Below are 19,675 nucleotides of genomic sequence, written 5' to 3'. Positions count from 1 at the left end.
TTTCTTTGCCTGTGTTATTTTCTAGATGAACTACTGTTCGGTCTACCTAGTGACCATAAACTATAATATGGGATAAAAAGCCAGAAGCCAAAAGTTGTTGCAGCCAGCTTTAGGACTCATGTATGTGGTTATTCCTTTTTCAGAGACTGCACTACAGATTTGCAATGCATGGAATCGGGGACCTTACATTGTCCACACACATTTTCCTGTTTTTTCTCCAATATTTTGGTTGGTTTTATTTTTCCCTTTTTTTTTTTTTTACTTGACACTTTGTACGTGCATTTTTTTTCTCGTGTTTTGTCTGAATGAAGAACACAATAAGAAAATGTGCTACTCAGAACATGCCTTATTTTGATATAAAAAAATAAATAAAAAATAAAAAACACAAACCGCTGTGTCTCTGTATAATCGGAGTCAAATAGAGGTAAAGTATGGGCTTACAATAGTCAATGTGTACCCTACTTGTGACTTGGATCTTGAGTTCCACTATGCACATAGGGGGAGATTTATCAAGATCTGTGCAACCATCTAGCAACCAATCAACTTACTTCTTACATTCTTAACAAGGCTTCTGAAAAATGAAAGAAGCGATCTGATTGGTTGCCATGGGCAGCTGGGAAACTTTGCCTCGCCACAGGTTTTGATAAATCTCCCCCATAGAGCCTAAAAAGTCCTTAATTTCATCTCCTACATTCTTGTTCTTAATGGGGCCTAAATCGGCAGGGAAGCCATGTTCTGTACGATTCTTACTTTGTTGTTTTGTATACATATCAAAAATTATCTCTGTTCACACCATCCATTAGTGATATACACCACAGTGTCCTTAGAGCAAAATATTATCAGCAATCTACATCTATAGGACGCTGAACACAATGGGGGAGATTTATTAAAATCTGTGTACTTGAAAAGTGATGCAGTTGCCCATAGCAACAACTTAATGGGGCACTCACTATACATGGCTTTATTCCATTTGTACAAACACTGCAGCGAGGAGCTGTGGACAAAGGAGTAGGGGCATAATCAGGTGACAGCTGTTTCGCAGCACACACTTTCTATGACAATTGTGCCGATACATAAAACAGCTGTTACCTGATTACGTCCCTACTCGTTTGACTGATGCTCCTTGCTGCAATGTTTGTGTCAGCACCACCAGAATAAAGAAATTAAGTTTAGCCCTGTATAGTGAGTGCCACATTCACTTTTCTCTTGCTGATTGAGATAATGTGTGTAACTGTTTGGGAGCACTACCGAATAGTGGAGCATAGATGTCCGGCCCATCCAGTGTTACCCTGACAGTAGTGTATACCGAGATAATGACAGTAGTGCTAAGCTTACAATTTCCATTGTGATCAATGTCCTTTTTGCTTTATTTGGTCATTGAGGCCATGCCATTATAGGTATCATCAGGTAAGGCTGGGTTCACACTACGTTTTGTCCCATACGGGAGCGCATACGGCAGGAGGGAGCTAAAACCTCGCGCTCCCGTATGTGACCGTATGCGCTCCCGTATGCCATTCACTTCAATGAGCCGACCGGAGTGAAACGTTCGGTCCGGTCGGCTCATTTTTGCGCCGTATGCGCTTTTACAACCGGACCTAAAACCGTGGTCAACCACGGTTTTAGGTCCGGTTGTAAAAGCGCATACGGCGCAAAAATGAGCCGACCGGACCGAACGTTTCACTCCGGTCGGCTCATTGAAGTGAATGGCATACGGGAGCGCATACGGTCACATACGGGAGCGCGAGGTTTTAGCTCCCCCCTGCCGTATGCGCTCCCGTATGGGACAAAACGTAGTGTGAACCCACCCTAACACCGCCAGTCCGTACCAAACACTGCCTATAGCCTAGAGTGGGGCTATTTCTGTGAGGTGAAAAACAAATCCCTTCTGATAACTCCAGACAACCCCATCATTAGATGGGAAGGAATTAGCTTTAAAAACGTGTGTGTTTAAGTAGTAAACAATTATATAGACTCGGTTCACACTGCCATTTTGACATGCAGTTCAGGCATTGTAGGGTTTTCTGTTTTTTCTTATGGAAATATTTTGATCTTTAACTAAAAAAAATATCACCACAGCCTAACCCAAACTCTGTATATAAAGCTTACCTTAGTAAATTGACTGCAGATGTACATGTTCTGAAGATAGGTTTCTGTCTGATTATTCTATTACTATGTTATTAAAAAATAAGCAAACTGTTTACACATCTTATAAATAGATAAGAACGTGGCATTTACTTAGCGTACAATAAGGTATTGTACTCTCATTTGAAAGTCCCCAGCAATGTGAGAAGCTAATAAGTCTTCTGTTCTGTTTATTTCTAGGTTCGTCCGGGCAAGTAAGGGGTCCACAGCCTGGAGCATATCCCCGTGCCCCCAATTATGGTAATCAGCCTGGTCCATCAGGCCCTCCTGCTCCACCCCCTCCTGCACAGAAGAGGCTGGATCCAGATTCAATCCCTAGCCCTGTAAGTGGGTTTGGTTGATATGCATAGTAACCTACATTCTTCTTTTAATTTAAGTAGCTTTTTTCTAGGAAGGAAATGATCCAAAAAGGCTTCCATGTGAACTTAATGTTTGGTTTCTGTTCTAGACTCCTTTCCAATGTTTCCTTTGAGAACATATTATAGAGAGCCAGAGAGACTCAGAAAAAGCAACTCCAATTTAGCAAAAAATTGTCATGACCATGTATCTCAGGGCTGCTTTTTTTTAATTTATTTATTTATTTATTTTTTGAATAGGCACAATGTATTTGACTATTCTCTACATAGGTGTGGAACCACTCACAACTTAATAGCTGTATACTAGGTGGGGTGTCAATCCAACTCATTGTAGGAGACAGGCTCTATAGTGGAGTCAGTCTTCTGCAATGAGTTGAATTGAGAGGTGACCCGGAGAGAGAAGCCGGCAGTCGCACCTTTCTCCCGACTATATTTTGCTATTTGTACGATCCAAACTTTTAACATCTTGTTGAAACATTTTTTTTTTACAGTAATTCTTTTAAGAAACAGCTAAATAAAATGATAAACAACTTTACAGGTTAATTGAGGAACTATTATTTGTTAGTTTTCACTCTGCCAATGCCAAATGGAGATACTTGCATTTTCTGCAGCTTTCGCTGCACAGTCCATGGCAAAACCTAATGTAGAACAGGACAGTGGCAAATAGCTGTCACTGTATGCGATAGTTGTACCAGTTCTCTGCTACAACAGTACCAACCAATGTAAATGTGCCCTAAGGGATCACTCTGTTTTTTAATCTGGTACCTATATGCCTTAAAGACTTTACCCTCTTACATATACACATATTTGAATATTAATGTTAACCTCCCCGTGCCTCTAAAGCTGCTGTTTTGTCTGCTGTGTGAATAATCTTAAATGTGACAATGGAATGCTTTTTTACTTACTTGTTTAGCTTGTACTATGGTTTTCTTGGGTTTTATTATACTTGACAAATACAGTCCGTCTGTGAGGCAAGTAAGCAGCATATGCTTCTGCCGTCTACCTCCATGGATTGGTTTAGGGTGGGTGAGCATAAGTGTTTCACCCCGTTTTTTCTTTTCTCCCCTATTTTGTTTCATTATCCTTTAATTCTCTTTCTCTTTGCTGTTTTGTGGCATCGCTTACATTCGTCTTTTAAACAATAAAGCAACTTAATGAGCTGCCACCCCAGCAGAAAACAAGGCACAGGATAGACCCAGATGCAATTCCCAGTCCAGTAAGTGAAGTGTGCGCTTCATTGCCTTGTTCAATGTGTACTCATTGTGACCTTAGCTCACTCTACCTTGTGCATGCTGTTCACCTCACTAACGCATGTCTCCTTCCAACCCTAACACCTGTAATCCCTTCATTTGTATCGTGTCAGTAGTGGATTGTGTACCACTGTCTTCACTTAGCTAACAGCACACCTTTTTTGTGACTATGAGTTTTGTATACGATATAGACACGCATGTGTTTTCTCTGTGTCAGGCTATGATTCCACATAAAACAAATAGCCATAATTCATCTAGTTCTGTTCTGTTCTCATCCAGGGTTACATAAATAGACTACCAGAGCCAGTATGTCAAAGCTGGTTAATGTTAATTAGCCAGAAATTAATAACTTAAATGCATCATGTATCTAGAAGCCTTGGCAATCTGACCCTTGGGGCCTGTCCATCTCTGTACCCATCAGGTTACAATGCGTTATCACCATCATGATAGCGTGACAAAACTTTTGTACACTTCTGTGAATATGATGTTGCCCCCATTAATGTAACATGTAACATGTAATCGCTTATTGTGGGAAAAACTCTTAATAAAATAACATTATGTTGATATGGAAAATATTTATGGGGAGATTTATCATTGCCTTCCTGACATTTTCTTTGGCTTTAAAGGATTACTCCGCTGCTCTGCTTTAGGAACAAACTGTTCTGAACGCTGGAGCTGGTGCTGGGAACTGGTGATGTCATAGCCCCGCCCCCTTAATGCAAGTCTATGGGAGGGGGCGTGATGGCTGTCACGCCCCCTGCCACAGACTTGCATTGAGGGGGCGGGCCTATGATGTCACGAGCTGCTGGCTCCAGATTGTTTCAAACGCTGAGTACCCCTTTTAAAGAGTACCTGTCACCAAATTAACATTTCTAAACTAACTCAGGCTATGTTCCCTAACTACTCTTAACACCCCTCCCGCCGTAAAATAAATAAAAAAAATTCAGAGCTTTAAAAAGCTATGGAGCTTACTGTTCTTCTTGTTCATAGTGCAGTCTCCCAGCAGGAGAAAATGGGGGTTTCCCAGCATGCGCAACGTCACTGAAGCCTACTGGGGGACCACTTCCGCCCTCACATCTTTGCATTGCTGTGACGAATAGAAGACCTCAGGCTCTGTGCAGCTTTCAGTGAGGCTTTGTGTAGCTTTCAGTCTGTGCAGCTTTCAGTGAGACTCTGCCGATTTGTCTGTGCAGCTTTCAGTATGGCTCACTGTAGCTGTCAATCAAGCTCAGTGCAGCCAGAATCACTTCCTGAGTTTGGTCTCCTGTCAGGCTAGGAGGAGACCAAAGTCATTGTTCACTCATTGCAGCAGGGACAAGAACAGCACCACATAGTGGCCTATTTTTCTATGACATTTTAAACATAATCATGTTGAGAATTTTAAAAGCAAGTGAATGGGAAAGTATCTGCTAATTACACAAGGAACACTATATTAAAAGTTTTATTTGGTGACGGGTACTCTTTAATTTGGCACAAATATTTTGTGCTGTTTTTGCACAAACATTTTGCACAATTTTGAAATGGACACTTTCTGCAAAGCTTACTGTGAAATGCAGTAAATTACAGATTTTTTTAAAAAAATTGGAAATGTTCTCAAAAAACACACAAACACACTTTGGCCGACATTTATCATTGTCTCTAGACTGTTTTTTTGTGTCTAGAAAAGGCGCAAAAAAGGCGCTTTTTTTGCACCTTTTGATTTACACATTTCTGCTGATTTTGAGTTCCAATCCACGGATTTTGGCAATGCACATGATATAGAAGGGATTTAAAACTACACCAGCCCAGACTTAGCTTTTTGGTGACTAGAGAAATTTCAGAAAATGTGACCTGCGCAAAATTTATCAAATGCTCTGTGACAATTTAATAAATTTGGGGCTCCTACACATTACAAGCACACAAAAAAAAGTGTAGAAAAATAGTTCACTTACACCTACAATGATAAATGCCAGCCTTTTACTTTAAGTGACCTTCTACAGCAAGTTGTGAGATGATCTTTTTCAACACAGCAAAACAAATAGGCAGAAGGAATGACTGCACACAGCCACACAATGATCTCCTTCATAGTCTACTGTTATCAAGTAGACATACTTGGGGCAGTTTACTTCTGAAAAGCATTGTTCACGTTTAGGGTCTATTCACACGTACAGTATTCTGAGCAGATTTGATGCGCCGGATTTAAAGTTATGCTCAGTCATTCTGTTTACATTGAAATCTGCTGCAGAAAATCCTGCGCATCAAATCTGCGAAGAATACTGTACGTGTGAATAGAGCATTAAAGAGAATCAGTGTTTAGTGCCTATTAGATCCTTAACCCCTTAAGGACCAAGCCCATTTTAACCTTAAGGACCAGGCCAATTTTATTTTAGCGGTTTTTGTTTTTTTCTCCTCGCCTTCTAAAATCCGTAATATTTCCATCTACAGACCCATATAAGGGCTTGTTTTTTTGCATGACCAATTGTACTTTGTAATAAAACCTCTCATTTTACCATAAAATGTACAGCGAACCCAAACATTTTTTTTGTTTAGGGAGGAAATTTTAATGAAAACCACAATTAAGCACATTTTGGAGGGTTTTGTTTTCACACTGTACACTTTACGGTAGAAATGACGTGTTCTTTATTCTGTGGGTCAATACGATTAAAATGATACCCATGGCTAGATACTTTTATATCTTTTTACCTCTTAAAAAAAAAAATCTAAAACTTTTTGTACAAAATCAGTAATCTAAAATCGCCCTATTTTGACCAACTATAACTTTTTCATTTTTTCGTATATAGGGCGGTATGAGGGCTAATTTTTTGTGCCGTCATCTGAACTTTTATCCATACCACATTTGCATATATAAAACTTTTAGATAATTTTTTATGATTTTTTTTATTTTTATAAAATGTGTCAAAAGCAGCATTTTTGGACTTTTAAAATTTTTTTTTACGTTTACCCCATTCACCGTACGGGAAGTTCGGACATTTACGCATGTGGCAATACAAAAAATGTTTACGCTTTTTGGGGGTAAAATGGGAAAAACCGACAATTAAAATTTTTATTGGAGATGGGGATTTTTCACTTTTTTACTTTATTTAAAAAAAATTTTTTTTTTACACTTTTTATGTCCCCATAGGGGACTATCTATAGCAATCATTTCATTGCTAATACTGTTCAGTGCTATGCATAGGACATAGCACCGATCAGAATTATCGGTGATCTTCTGCTCTGGTCTGCTTGGTCTCAGACCAGAGCAGAAGACCCTGGGAGACGGCCGGAGCCAGGTGAGGGGACCTCCGGCCGCCATGCTGGATGATCGGATTGCCACGGCAGCGATTCGGGCGACCTGATCATCCATTCAAAGTACCGCACTGCCGCAGATGCCGGGATCTGTATTGATCACGGCATCTGAGGGGTTAATGGCCGAAATCCACGCGATTGCGGATGTCGGCCATTACCGGTGGGTCCCCGGCTGCTGCTAGCAGTCGGAACCTGCCGTGTATGACGCGAGCACCGTTCCGATGCTCATGGTCAAACACAGGACATAAAAGTACGTCCTGGTGTGCGAAGTCCCACCAAACCTGGACGTACATTTACGTCCGTGGTCATTAAGGGGTTAATAGTATAAAAAAAAGTCATATATGAGAAGAGGTGTTAAATGGCTGTAAATAGTATGTCATAAATGCCGTTAAAGCATTGCTGTCATTTGTAAAAACTTTAGATTGGTGGGGTCATAGGGGGAGATTTATCAAAACCTGCCCAGAGGAAAAGTTGCCCAGTTGCCCATAGCAACCAATCAGATCGCTTCTTTCATTTTTATCAAGGCCTCTGGAAATAATGAAGTGATCTGATTGGTTGATATTGGCAATTGGGCAACTTTTCCTGTGGGCAGGTTTTGATAAATCTCCCCCATAGTGCTGGGCCCCCCTCCATTTTTTAGATATAGCAGGGTGAAGTGCGAGGCAATGCACTTCACGCCTTGGCTCGATCTATGGAGCCTGTCCCCTGCAGTCAGACAGACTTAGTTGTGAGCCAGGGAGTTAAGCACGTTGCTGTGTGCTTTAACTGGCTATATTTAGAGGTGGGAGGGGGTCTCGGCACAAAGACTCCCAAGCAATCTGTGTCTGTTTGACATGTTAAAAGTTTTTATAAATGACGGTTTAGGCTAGGTTTTCACTTGTTTTTTTTTTACTTTAAAAAATGCCAGAAAAACTGCCACAGATTTTTCCTGCGTTTTTGTCAGTTTTTCTGGCATTTTTGGTGGTGTGTGGAAACAGATCGGATGCAGAGTGCCTGGCCAATGGAGTGTAAGGAGGTGAGGAGTGATGTTTAGCATCACTACTCCCCTCCCCTGGCTGTATAGTATACAGGGGGGCATAGTGTAGCTGTGTATACTATGCAGACAGAAGTCATGTCACTAGACTGACGGGACTCCCTGCTTCTATATCCTCTTTGGGCGATATACAGGATATACAGCTATCTATAGATAGCTGTATATAGTGTATACAGAAGACGAAGTCCATTAACATTCCTCGTTCCCATCTTGGCTGGGTCTGTGTAGCCCCACTTCAAGTGATAACATCATTAGGAGCGGCGCTACAGTCAGAAGCAAGGGTGATAAGTCTGAGGCTCTGTTCACATTGTATATTTTGTAGAATATGAACAGACCCTTCTGGCAGTGTCCTCTCAGACAGGGAGACTCCAGCTGTTGCAAAACTACAACTCCCCAGGATGCCCGAACAGGCAAAGGCTGTCTAGGCATGCTGGGAGTTGTAGTTCTGCAACAATTTGAGGCTCCCTGTTTAGGAAAACATTGCATTATCGGCGTTCTCCCCAGCAGTCCAGAACTTTCCTTGCTGTGCTTGTGCATAGCGCTTAACTCAGCAGGGGGTTAAGTAACCCAGTAATGTGTATACCGTATACACATTGCAGGTTTACTGTAAGTTCTTGCAGGACAGTAGATATAAGACTTATATCTACTGCTCAGCATCAGCTGTTCTCCTGGCTCTGTAGCCAGGAGCACAGCTGAGTCCCGATCTATGCAGGGATGTTTTCCAGCGCAGCATGGGCTGAAAAAATACTGTATGGCTGCGGAAGGAAGTAGGGATGCTATGCATCACTACATCCCTCCAGAAATGCTGTAACAATGGCATTTTTGCTTTAAAAAAAGTCATAGTCTCAGCATGCTGCTAGAACGCAGCAAAATGTTCAGAGGAAAAAAAACGCAAAACCCAAAGTGGGTTTGGCATTTTGCATTTCCCTATTGACTCCCTGCTAACATCTGTCCGCAGCGTTTTTTCCACGGAAAAACGTCATACAGCCGTTTTGGTGTTTCTTTCGGCAAAGTGCCCAAAAAACCCAAGTGGAAACCTAATAGAAACAAAAGAGCAGTTCAATTCATTCCAGCTCATCATGTGGACCTGATTGCAGCCCGGATCAGTGCATTGGAGCACGGCAGAACATCAACATAGAAACTGAAGAAATCTAGCGCAGATATGGTACAAGCAATACAGGAATTCTTTATTCTTTAAAAGCCGGTATGGTACAGGAACAGTAGGATGCGTTTCAAGTGCTTATACTCACTCTTAGTCATACGACTAAGAGTGCGTATCGGCATTTGAAACGCGTCACCCTGTTCCTGTACCATACAGTCTTTAATATAATAAAATATTCCTGTATTGCTTGCACTATATCTGTGCTGGATTTCTTGAGTTTCCAAGTGGAAACCTAGCCTAAAAGTAGTTTGTCTCAGCGGCACAGAGCTTGACCAGGAGTTGTAGTAAAAGGGCGTGAAGTGAGCATGTGTAATATGTGAAGCACTAAGGGTCTAATCACAAGGAGGAAATTCAGAAAAGATTTTCCTTGCAGAATTTTCTCAGTTGATCTGTACTGTCCCATTATAGACACCTGCTAATAGCAATAAGATCAAGTGGAGGGATAGTCCTTTTTAAAGAAAGACTTAGCAAGCTGGAAAGTGATCACAGTAGAGTCTTGCATAGGCAAGTGGTGGCCATTTAGACAGCTTTCACTGTGTTCCATGAATTTGTGTGTCCTGCAAACTGTATAATTGTCCGGACAGGAATGGCAGGATACTGGATGGGAAGCACGATTCAATGAATTAAAGGGGTTCTCCAGGAAAAAACTATATATTATATAAAAATTTGAGTAGCCGTATTAGTCCAGTGATGCAAATCAAAAAATGTTGCAGTATCTTGTAATACCTCTTTTATTGGACTAACAGAATTTTGTAGAGACAAGCTTTCGGGATTATTTATAAAGTCCAAAGCAAATCTAAGCTCACAAGCAGAAGACACAGGTTACATCTCACAAATATGCAGGGGTTAAGACAATAGATGTGGAGAATTCACACTAAGATTGGCCATAAATTGTCCTGCTATAGGAACATAGACTACATAGATAAGGATAAGAGAAAGGGGGAGGGAGGGGGGAGCAGGGGAAAGACTGGTAATTGAGCAGGACATAGTGAGATGCAAAAGAGAATCCAGTACAGGTTATAAGAAATTTTGACAATGAGATAAGAAGCTCAAATCCACATTGAGTCCCCTGTTTTTTGAGTCAAAAAACAGTATCATTTTGGCTTCAAATGTCTTTCTCTCTTGTGTGTTTTTGAAGTTCCCTCTCAGTGGGAGAGATTTATCAAAATCTGTCCAGAGGAAAAGTTGCCCATAGCAACCAATCACATCGCTTCTTTCAATTTGCAGAGGCCTTGTTAAAAATGAAAGAAGCAATCTGGTTGCTATGGGCAACTGGGCAATTATTCCTCTACACGTGTTTTGATGAATCTCCCCCAGTATCCTGATTGTAAGGTCATGTATGGAGTGGCCTGATTGGGTAAAATGGTGTCCAACTGGGGTGCAGTAGTCATTTTCTTTATGGCGGTTTATGGAATGTCTGTGTAGGTTCCTCCTTTCGTTGAGTTTCCGTCCGGTTTCCCCAATGTAGCATCCCATGTCACACTTGGTGCATTGTATCATGTAGACCACATTTGGGGATGTGCAGGAGTGTAGTCCCTTAATGTTATATGTCTTGTTGTTGTGGGTCGCTTCCTTCTTGGTGCAGAAATGTTGACCGAGTTTACAGCAAGGTTTGGTGCAGGGTTTGGTCCCATTGTCTGTGTCTGTTCTTTCTGTAGATAATTTTATTAACTTTTGTTCTAAATTGTATGGTTGTCTGAAGGCCAAGATGGGAGGTTCAGGGAAGATTTATTTTAGCATCTCATCTTCCGCCAATATCGGCAGCAGGTCCTTGATAATTTTGCGTATTTCCTCAAGGGCAGGATTGTATGTGGCTACCAGTGGTACGCGTGGTGATGGCTTTATCTCTCTGTATTGTAGCAGGTGTTCCTGTGGTGTTTGAAGGGCGGAGTGTATTTTTCTATTGATTGTCCTTGGTTTATATCCTTTTTGTTTGAATTTCTCACACAGTGTTTGTAGGTGCAGGTCTCTGTTATCAGGGTTGGAGCAGATGCAAAGGTACCTGGTAGCTTGGCTGTAGATGATGCCTTTCTTTGTGTGTGAACGATGGAAACTGGATTTATGTAGATAGCTGGATCTGTCTGTGGGTTTTTTGTACACAGACGTTTGTAGTGTGTTCCCGTTTATTGTGACAGTAGTGTCCAGGAAGTTCACACTTTCTGTAGAGAAGTCCATTTTGAGTTTGATAGATGGATTGAAAGTGTTAAAGGCATCGTGAAACTTTCTGAGTTTTTCTTTTCCTTCTGTCCAAATGATGAAAATATCATCAATGTAACGGTAGTATCTGTAGGGTTTGTGAAGTTGTGTTTCTAGAAATCGTTGTTCAAGGTCAGCCATGAATAGGTTGGCATATTGTGGTGCCATCCTGGTCCCCATTGCAGTGTCCATCATTTGTAGATATGTTGAAGCTGAAGTAGTTGTGTGTTAGGACGAATTCTATTAGTTTTGTGATGACTCCAGGGCTGTATTTCCGGTTGTGGGTTTGGGATGAGAGGAACAGGGAGCAGGCATCAATTCCATCTCTGTGTGGGATGTTGCTGTATAGGGATTCTACATCCATTGTTACTAATATGGAGTTGGCAGGCAAGTTTGTAATCTGATTGAGCTTAAGAAAGTCAGTGGTGTCCTGTATGAAGCTGCTGGTGTTTTTGACAAAGGGCTTTAATAGATTTTCTACTAAAAACCTAGTTCTGCTCTGTTAATGTGTCTACTCTGTTAACCTGTTATTATCGGTCTGCCTGGGTTCCCAGTTTTGTGGATTTTTGGAAGCATGTAGAATGTCCCTGTTATGGGCTTTGTGGGTATGAGTGTCTCTAATCCTTTCTGTGACTCTTTTGGGAAGGACTCGATCAATTTCTTCAATTCCAGAGTGTATTCTTTGGTGGGGTCTTCTGTCAGTTTCTTGTAGTATGCAGTGTTTGACAATTGTCTGTTTCCCTCTTTGATGTAATCCTCAGTGTTCATTATCACCACTGCTACTCCCTTGTCTGGTTTGATTGTCATGGTTTGATTATTCCTTAAAGGTGTAGTCCAGTGGTGAAAAACTTATCCCCTATCCTAAGGATAGGGGATAAGTTTGAGATCGCGGGGGGTCCGACCGCTGGGGCCCCCTGCGATCTCTCTGTACTGGGCCCCGGCTCTCCGCCGAGATAGCGGGTGTTGAACCCCGCACGAGGCATCGGCCGACACGCCAGCTCAATACATCTCAATGGCAGAGCCGGAGATAGGCAGCGCTTCGGCTCTGCCATAGAGTTGTATTGAGGGGGCGTGTCGGCCGCCGCCTCGTGCGGAGGTCGACACGCCCCCTTCCAGCGGGCTGTCGGGGCTCCGTACAGGAGATCGCAGGGGGCCCCAGCGGTCGGACCCCCCCGCGATCTGCAACTTATCCCCTATCCTTAGGATAGGGGATAAGTTGCTCACCACTGGGTCACCACTGGACTACTCCTTTAAGTTTTTGATGGCGTCTGTTTCTAGTTTTGAGAGATTGTAGTAGTGCTGGGCAGTATGACCTAAAACTTATATCGCAGTATTTTTTCAGGTTATGGCGGTATCACGGTATTACCGTGGTATCACTGTGGGAAACAGTTAACCCCTGACAGTTAACCCCTTCCCCGCCATGGGGACCGTGCGCACGGCCCCTATAGCGGGAAAGGGGTTAACTGTCAGCCGCAGCGGTATCGTGATGCCCCCCCACTGGCGCACTGTCAGCTATTTGCATACATTGTCCGCTGCTGCAGTTTATAATCCCCGTCCCCAGCCGCTGCAGAGCCTTCTCCCCCTGTGACAGGCAGACACAGAACATCTTATCTTCATCCCCGCTCTCTTCTCTGATCCCCGAGCAGGGATGGGAATGTAAGAATCAGCAGAGCCTTCTCCTCCTGCAAGAGCTGAATGTACGGGCGCGGAGGTCCTGCAGAGCCCGCGCCTGGAGACTGGTATGATAAACAAATAGCCTGTGGAAAGGGGAGAGGGGGGCTGAGCAGGGAGCAGGCTCGGGGCTGAGATAAACATCAGAGCCAGGGGATGAAATTTCTGCACTTTCCCCTGGCTCTGATCACTGAGAACAAGCGGCAGCTGCAGGGGGAGCGGGGATGTGCACCACACATGAGCTCTGCGGCTCCCGCTCCTGCACATCCCGCGGCTCAGTCACAAGTAATTCATTCGCGGGTGGGGGGTAGGGGCCGATGGTATGCCGGTATGGGCAAAAATTGATATCGTGCGACGAAAAAAAAACGGTATCCGGTATGAACCGGTATACCGCCCAGCCCTAGATTGTAGTTGGTTTTATAATGGTGTGTTTTGACCAAGGATGCTGTTCTTAATCTGAAACTTGCAATGTAGCTGTCCAGTTTGCTGTTGCGTCCTGGTGATGGAGTAAAATCAGAATTCTTTTTCTTGATATTGTAATCCAGGGTTGTTGTAGTATTATCCTCTTTCTTATGAAAGGACTCTTTTAGTCTTAGTCTCCTAAAGAATACTTCCAAGTCTGAGTATAGTTTTGTCATCCAGTTTAGTGCTTGGACAGAATGATAGTCCTTTATAGAGAACAGATCTCTCAGAGTTACCATCTTGGCCTTCAGACAACCACATTTAGAACAAAAGCTGGTCAGCCGAAAATTATCTACAGAAAGAACAGACACAGACAATGGGACCAAACCCTGCACCAAACCTCGCTGTAAACTCTGTCAACATATCTGCACCAAGAAGGAAGCGACCCACAACAACAAGATATAGAACATTAAGGGACTACACTCCTGCACATCCCCAAATGTGGTCTACATGATACAATGCACCATGGGATGCTACATTGGGGAAACCGTCCGGAAATTCAACGAAAGGATGAACCTACACAGACATTCCATCAACCACCATAAAGAAAAGGACTACTGCACCCCAGTTGGACATCATTTTACCCAATCAGGCCACTCCATACATGACCTTACAATCAGGATACTGAGAGGGAACTTCAAAAACACACGAGAGAAAGACATTTGAAGCCAAAATGATATTATTTTTTGACTCGAAAAACAGGGGACTCAATGTGGATTTGAGCTTCTCATCGCATTATCAAAATTTCTTATAACCTGTACTGGATTCTCTTTTGCATCTCACTATGTCCTGCTCAATTACCAGTCTCTCCCCTGCTCCCCCTTTTTCTCATCTTTATCTATGTAGTCTAAGTTCCTATAGCAGGACAATTTATGGCCCATCTTAGTGTGAATTCTCCACATCTATTGTCTTAACTACTGCATATTTGTGAGATGTAACCTGTGTCTTCTGCTTGTGAGCTTAGATTTGATAAAGGGAGGAATCCCGAAAGCTTGTCTCTACAAAATTCTGTTAGTCCAATAAAATACAAGAGACTGCAACATTTTTTGATTTGCATCTATATATATATCAACTGGCTTTAGAAAGTTACAGATTTGTAAATTACTTTTATTAAAAAATCTTAATCCTTTCAGTACTTATGAGCTGCTGAAGTTGAGTTGTTCTTTTCTGTCGAAGTGCTCTCTGACACCTGTCTCGGGAACTGTCCAGAGTAGAAGCAAATCCCCATAGAAAACCTCTTCTACTCTGTGCAGTTCCCGAGACAAGCAGAGATGTCAGCAGAGATGTCAGCAGAAAACAAAGTTTATATATATATATATATATATATATATATATATATATATATATATATATATATAATATAGAAAAAGCCGGGTGGGCTGCACCTCAAAGGTGAGTAAAGGTAGGTGCACGCAGCAGCTGGTCCCAGGTCCCGGGTCCGTATCGCTAGAAGAACAGATTTGCTGCAGCACACAGAGTAGTGACAAGTGGTTTATTTCATTCCAATTGCTACGTTTCAACCGCACATGCGGCCTTTTTCAAGCACAAGTGAACAGTGACCATAGGACAAGTTATATGTGGTGTTCAATAAAACATCAATTACATAATTAAGTGTAACAAATATAAAAAAACTTACAATAAAAGTGTACAGGAGATACAATACATATGGTATCATAATTAAGTGGGTATATAATATACCGTATTTATCGGCGTATAACACGCACTTTTTAGGCTAAAATTTTTAGCCTAAAGTCTGTGTGCGTGTTATACGCCGATACACCCCCAGGAAAGGCAGGGGGAGAGAGGCCGTCGCTGCCCGCTTCTCTCCCCCTGCCTTTCCTGGGGTCTAGAGCGCTGCTGTCGGCCCTTTTCACCCCCTGGTTATCGGCGCCGCTGCCCGTTCTGTCCCCCTGACTATCGGTGCCGGCGCCGATAGCCAGGGGGAGAGAAGCGGCGCCGACAGCCAGGGGGAGAGAAGGGGCAGCGGCACCCATTGCCGGCGCCGCTGCCCCGTTGCCTCCCCCCATCCCCGGTGGCATAATTACCTGAGTCCGGTCCGCGCTGCTCCAGGCCTCCGTCGTGCGTCCCCAGCATCGTTGCTATGCACGGCGCGGCGCTCTGACGACATGCGCCGCGCCGTTCAGCGCATAGCAATGACGCCGGGGACGCACGACGGAGGCCTGGAGCAGCGCGGACCGGACTCAGGTAATTATGCCACCGGGGATGGGGGGAGGCAACGGGGCAGCGGCCCCGGCAATGGGTGCCGCTGCCCCTTCTCTCCCCCTGGCTGTCGACGCCGCTTCTCTCCCCCTGGCTATCGGCGCCGGCACCGATAGTCAGGGGGACAGAACGGGCAGCGGCGCCGATAACCAGGGGGTGAAAAGGGCTTACAGCAGCGCTCTAGACCCCAGGAAAGGCAGGGGGAGAGAAGCGGGCAGCGACGGCCTCTCTCCCCCTGCCTTTCCTGGGGGTATATCGGGGTATACACGCACACACACGCACCCTCATTTTTTCATGGATATTTGGGTAAAAAACTTTTTTTACCCAAATATCCTTGGTAAAATGAGGGTGCGTGTTATAAGCCGGTGCGTGGTATACCCCGATAAATACGGTATGTACCCATAAAGTGCATAACAATATATATTAAAATATACATATAAAGTGCATAATAAGTTAAATAGTGCACCAGGTGAAAAATAATTAATCAAACAAATGCAGGAAGGAGAGTAGGCGGAATCTCGAGGCAGTCACCCAATCAGAAAGAAGGACGTATAGTTATCCTATAGACATCATCACACCCGCATCAGAAGCGGCGTGGTATAATGTATGTACAGCGGCATTGCGGCGCAGCAACAGCGCGCGCTTGTCACTGTACTTCCTGGAATAGGGCGGCAGCCAATGGAGTAGCGCCACGTAAGGCCACATGATCAAAAAAGGATGACGCCCCATGAAGTCACGTGACTAGAGGGATATTCACGTGCTATACACGGATGCGCCTGCGCACAACAAAGAAAATAGAGCATAAGTCTCGTAAGTAAAGAGGTGCCATCTTATAGATGGGCAAAAATAAGGGCAAAATAGGATTACTTAAAGATCAAAAAATAAATAAAATAAATAAAATGTGGAGAGATGATATAAGTTATATGTAAAGTAAAAGGGTCAGCGCTTTAAATGCAGACATAGTAAAGCAACAGTCATTCCTGCACTTAAGCCCAAAATATCCCGTGGGACTAACACTCCCAGCACACCTCGTCATCTACTTACAGGTGTCTACTGACGAGGTGTGCTGGGAGTGTTAGTCCCACTGGATATTTTGGGCTTATGTGCAGGAGTGACTGTTGCTTTACTATGTCTGCATTTAAAGCGCTGACCCTTTTACTTTACATATAACTTATATCATCTCTCCACATTTTATTTATTTATTTTTTGATCTTTAAGTAATCCTATTTTGCACTTATTTTTGCCCATCTATAAGATGGCGCCTCTTTACTTACGAGACTTATGCTCTATTTTCTTTGTTGTGCGCAGGCGCATCCGTGTATATCACGTGAATATCCCTCTAGTCACGTGACTTCATGGGGCGTCATCCTTTTTTGATCATGTGGCCTTACGTGGCGCTACTCCATTGGCTGCCGCCCTATTCCCGGAAGTACAGTGACAAGCGCGCGCTGTTGCTGCGCCGCAATGCCGCTGTACATACATTATACCACGCCGCTTCTGATGCGGGTGTGATGATGTCTATAGGATAACTATACGTCCTTCTTTCTGATTGGGTGACTGCCTCGAGATTCCGCCTACTCTCCTTCCTGCATTTGTTTGATTAATTATTTTTCACCTGGTGCACTATTTAACTTATTATGCACTTTATATGTATATTTTAATATATATTGTTATGCAATTTATGGGTACATATATACCCACTTAATTATGATACCATATGTATTGTATCTCCTGTACACTTTTATTGTAAGTTTTTTTATATTTGTTACACTTAATTATGTAATTGATGTTTTATTGAACACCACATATAACTTGTCCTATGGTCACTGTTCACTTGTGCTTGAAAAAGGCCGCATGTGCGGTTGAAACGTAGCAATTGGAATGAAATAAACCACTTGTCACTACTGTGTGCTGCAGCAAATCTGTTCTTCTATATATATATATATATATATATATATATATATATATATATATATATATATATATAAATCCTGGAATACCCCTTTAAGGTTTTTGAATCCACCATTCCCATCCAGAACAGCTCCAGATCACCAGGCACATGTTTGCCTGGTTTAATCTTTTTTCCACTATACTCAAACTATCTGGATAAATGTTCTGTCACATGGTGCCCCTACACATTACACTAAAGTTGACTGAACCTACCACTGGCTGAGGGTTTGACTGACACTCCACCAACAGATGGAAAGGTCTAGATTTTTGCCCCTCGACCCTTTTGTTCAGGGAGAGATGAACCAGAGCAGACTAGTCTGCGGTTACCCCTCCTCATAGACAACGTATTAAAGTTCAGCCATTCTGAGCCTTCATGTGTAAGTCAGGAGAGAGATTATGATGTAAGAGTAAGAATTGACAGAACATCTTACTTTTTGCATTTTCTTATCTAATCCATATTCTTTTAATGTATCACGTCATCCAAAGAACATGATAATGTGACTGGCATAATATTCTTGGTCTCTATGGGTAATTTTGTGATCGGTACCATTATATGTTCAGTCCTAGGTTTATTGTTATATCGGTACTCAAAGTTCATACGTCGCCTAGTGTAGATTTTTTGTGTCCGTAAAGTTGGTAAGTTAAGTGTTGTTATCCCTGGTCAGCATCAGCTCTGATGGTATTGTCATTCTTTTTAGGCAGTTAGTATATTTACAATGCAGAAAGATAGAATTTATTGGTATTTTTTGAATAGACATGTAACAAAGGATAATGTCGCCACAGGTCTTACAGTAAGCAATTTGGTTTTGTCCTAAATTCATATAGAGTAAGAAATGTAAAGCTGGTTTTATCCTATGTATTTTATCATGTCTTGCTGATGTCTTGACTTGCTTGGATCTTAGAGGTTATTGGAAAGGTGGTGACACTTAAAAGGTCATTGTTATTTCAGCAGAATTTGCATAAAACAATACTATAAGTGAATATAAGAAATTATCAGAGAAAAATGTATTTTCTTCTTTCTGTAAAGGGGAGCAAGTGCAGTGAGATGAGCTTAGGGAAACAGACTAGGATGAGCTGCAGTATGGATTCTTACTAAAGACAGTGCAACATACACTTCAAAAAGTCTGTGCAAACCTGGTCATTGAACAAGAGCTCGTAGAGAAGAAAAACTGTTAAGCGCCATGTAAAAGTTGTATAATGGCACAAATCGTGCTATAATGAACTGAAACCTATGTACTCATATAGAATGTTTGGTAACATGTAGTTACACCAGCCACTCCACTGTGGTAGGTTTAGCAGAGATTTTTCTTGCCAATAAAAAAATATATATATAGTGAAGTGCTGCAGTGAATTATATTTTCATGCTTCTCAATTGCTTATCACTCTATGTATTGACTCACAATGAAATTTTCCCCTTATGTTCAAAAAAAATCTTGTTTTGCATGTGGCTTAGTTTTCTATTAGGTCACTGGCATATGTAGCATAGTAAGCACTTTTTTTTTTATGTATCTACTATTTTGCTCCAAAGAACTCCTGTACATTGGATTATTTCTTATTCTGCTTGTCTCTGCTTAGATCCAGGTAATAGAAGACGATAGAGCTAACAGAAGTTCTGAGCCTTTTATCACCGGAATGAGGGGGCAAGTTCCACCACTTGTTACTACTAACTTCTTGGTTAAAGATCAAGGTACACTAAGCTTGTAATGTAGATGTCTGATACCTTCCATGATATTAAAATATAGAGGTTTAACTACGAGTAATGTTTGGTATTTGTCTCTATTTAACCCCTTAAGGACCGAGCCCTTTTTCACCTTAAGGACCAGAGCATTTTTTGAACATCTGGCCACTGTCACTTTAAACATTAATAACTCTGGGATGCTTTTAGTTATCATTCTGATTCCGAGATTGTTTTTTCGTGACATATTCTACTTTAACTTAGTGGTAAAAT

The 19,675-nt window shown here is 42.3% G+C and overlaps 1 protein-coding gene across 5 annotated transcripts in view; it reads left to right on the top strand.

The window, feature by feature from the left end:
* SEC24C (SEC24 homolog C, COPII coat complex component) overlaps positions 1-19,675 on the top strand; it is a 115,957-nt gene that overhangs the window by 62,563 nt on the left and 33,719 nt on the right. For 4 of the 5 annotated variants that reach the window (XM_056530663.1, XM_056530666.1, XM_056530662.1 and 1 more), the window contains 3 exons: positions 2,323-2,465; positions 3,646-3,714; positions 19,303-19,414. In XM_056530663.1, coding sequence (XP_056386638.1) covers positions 2,323-2,465; positions 3,646-3,714; positions 19,303-19,414 — 324 coding nt within the window. The remainder of the gene's footprint in view (positions 1-2,322; positions 2,466-3,645; positions 3,715-19,302; positions 19,415-19,675) is intronic. The other variant, XM_056530665.1, reaches the window with a different exon arrangement.

Source organism: Hyla sarda, chromosome 7, assembly GCF_029499605.1.
Source record: "Hyla sarda isolate aHylSar1 chromosome 7, aHylSar1.hap1, whole genome shotgun sequence".
NCBI classification, from domain to species: domain Eukaryota; kingdom Metazoa; phylum Chordata; class Amphibia; order Anura; family Hylidae; genus Hyla; species Hyla sarda.
The sequence above is the reverse complement of the archived record's forward strand: the minus strand, read 5'-3'. Positions and strand labels throughout refer to the sequence as shown.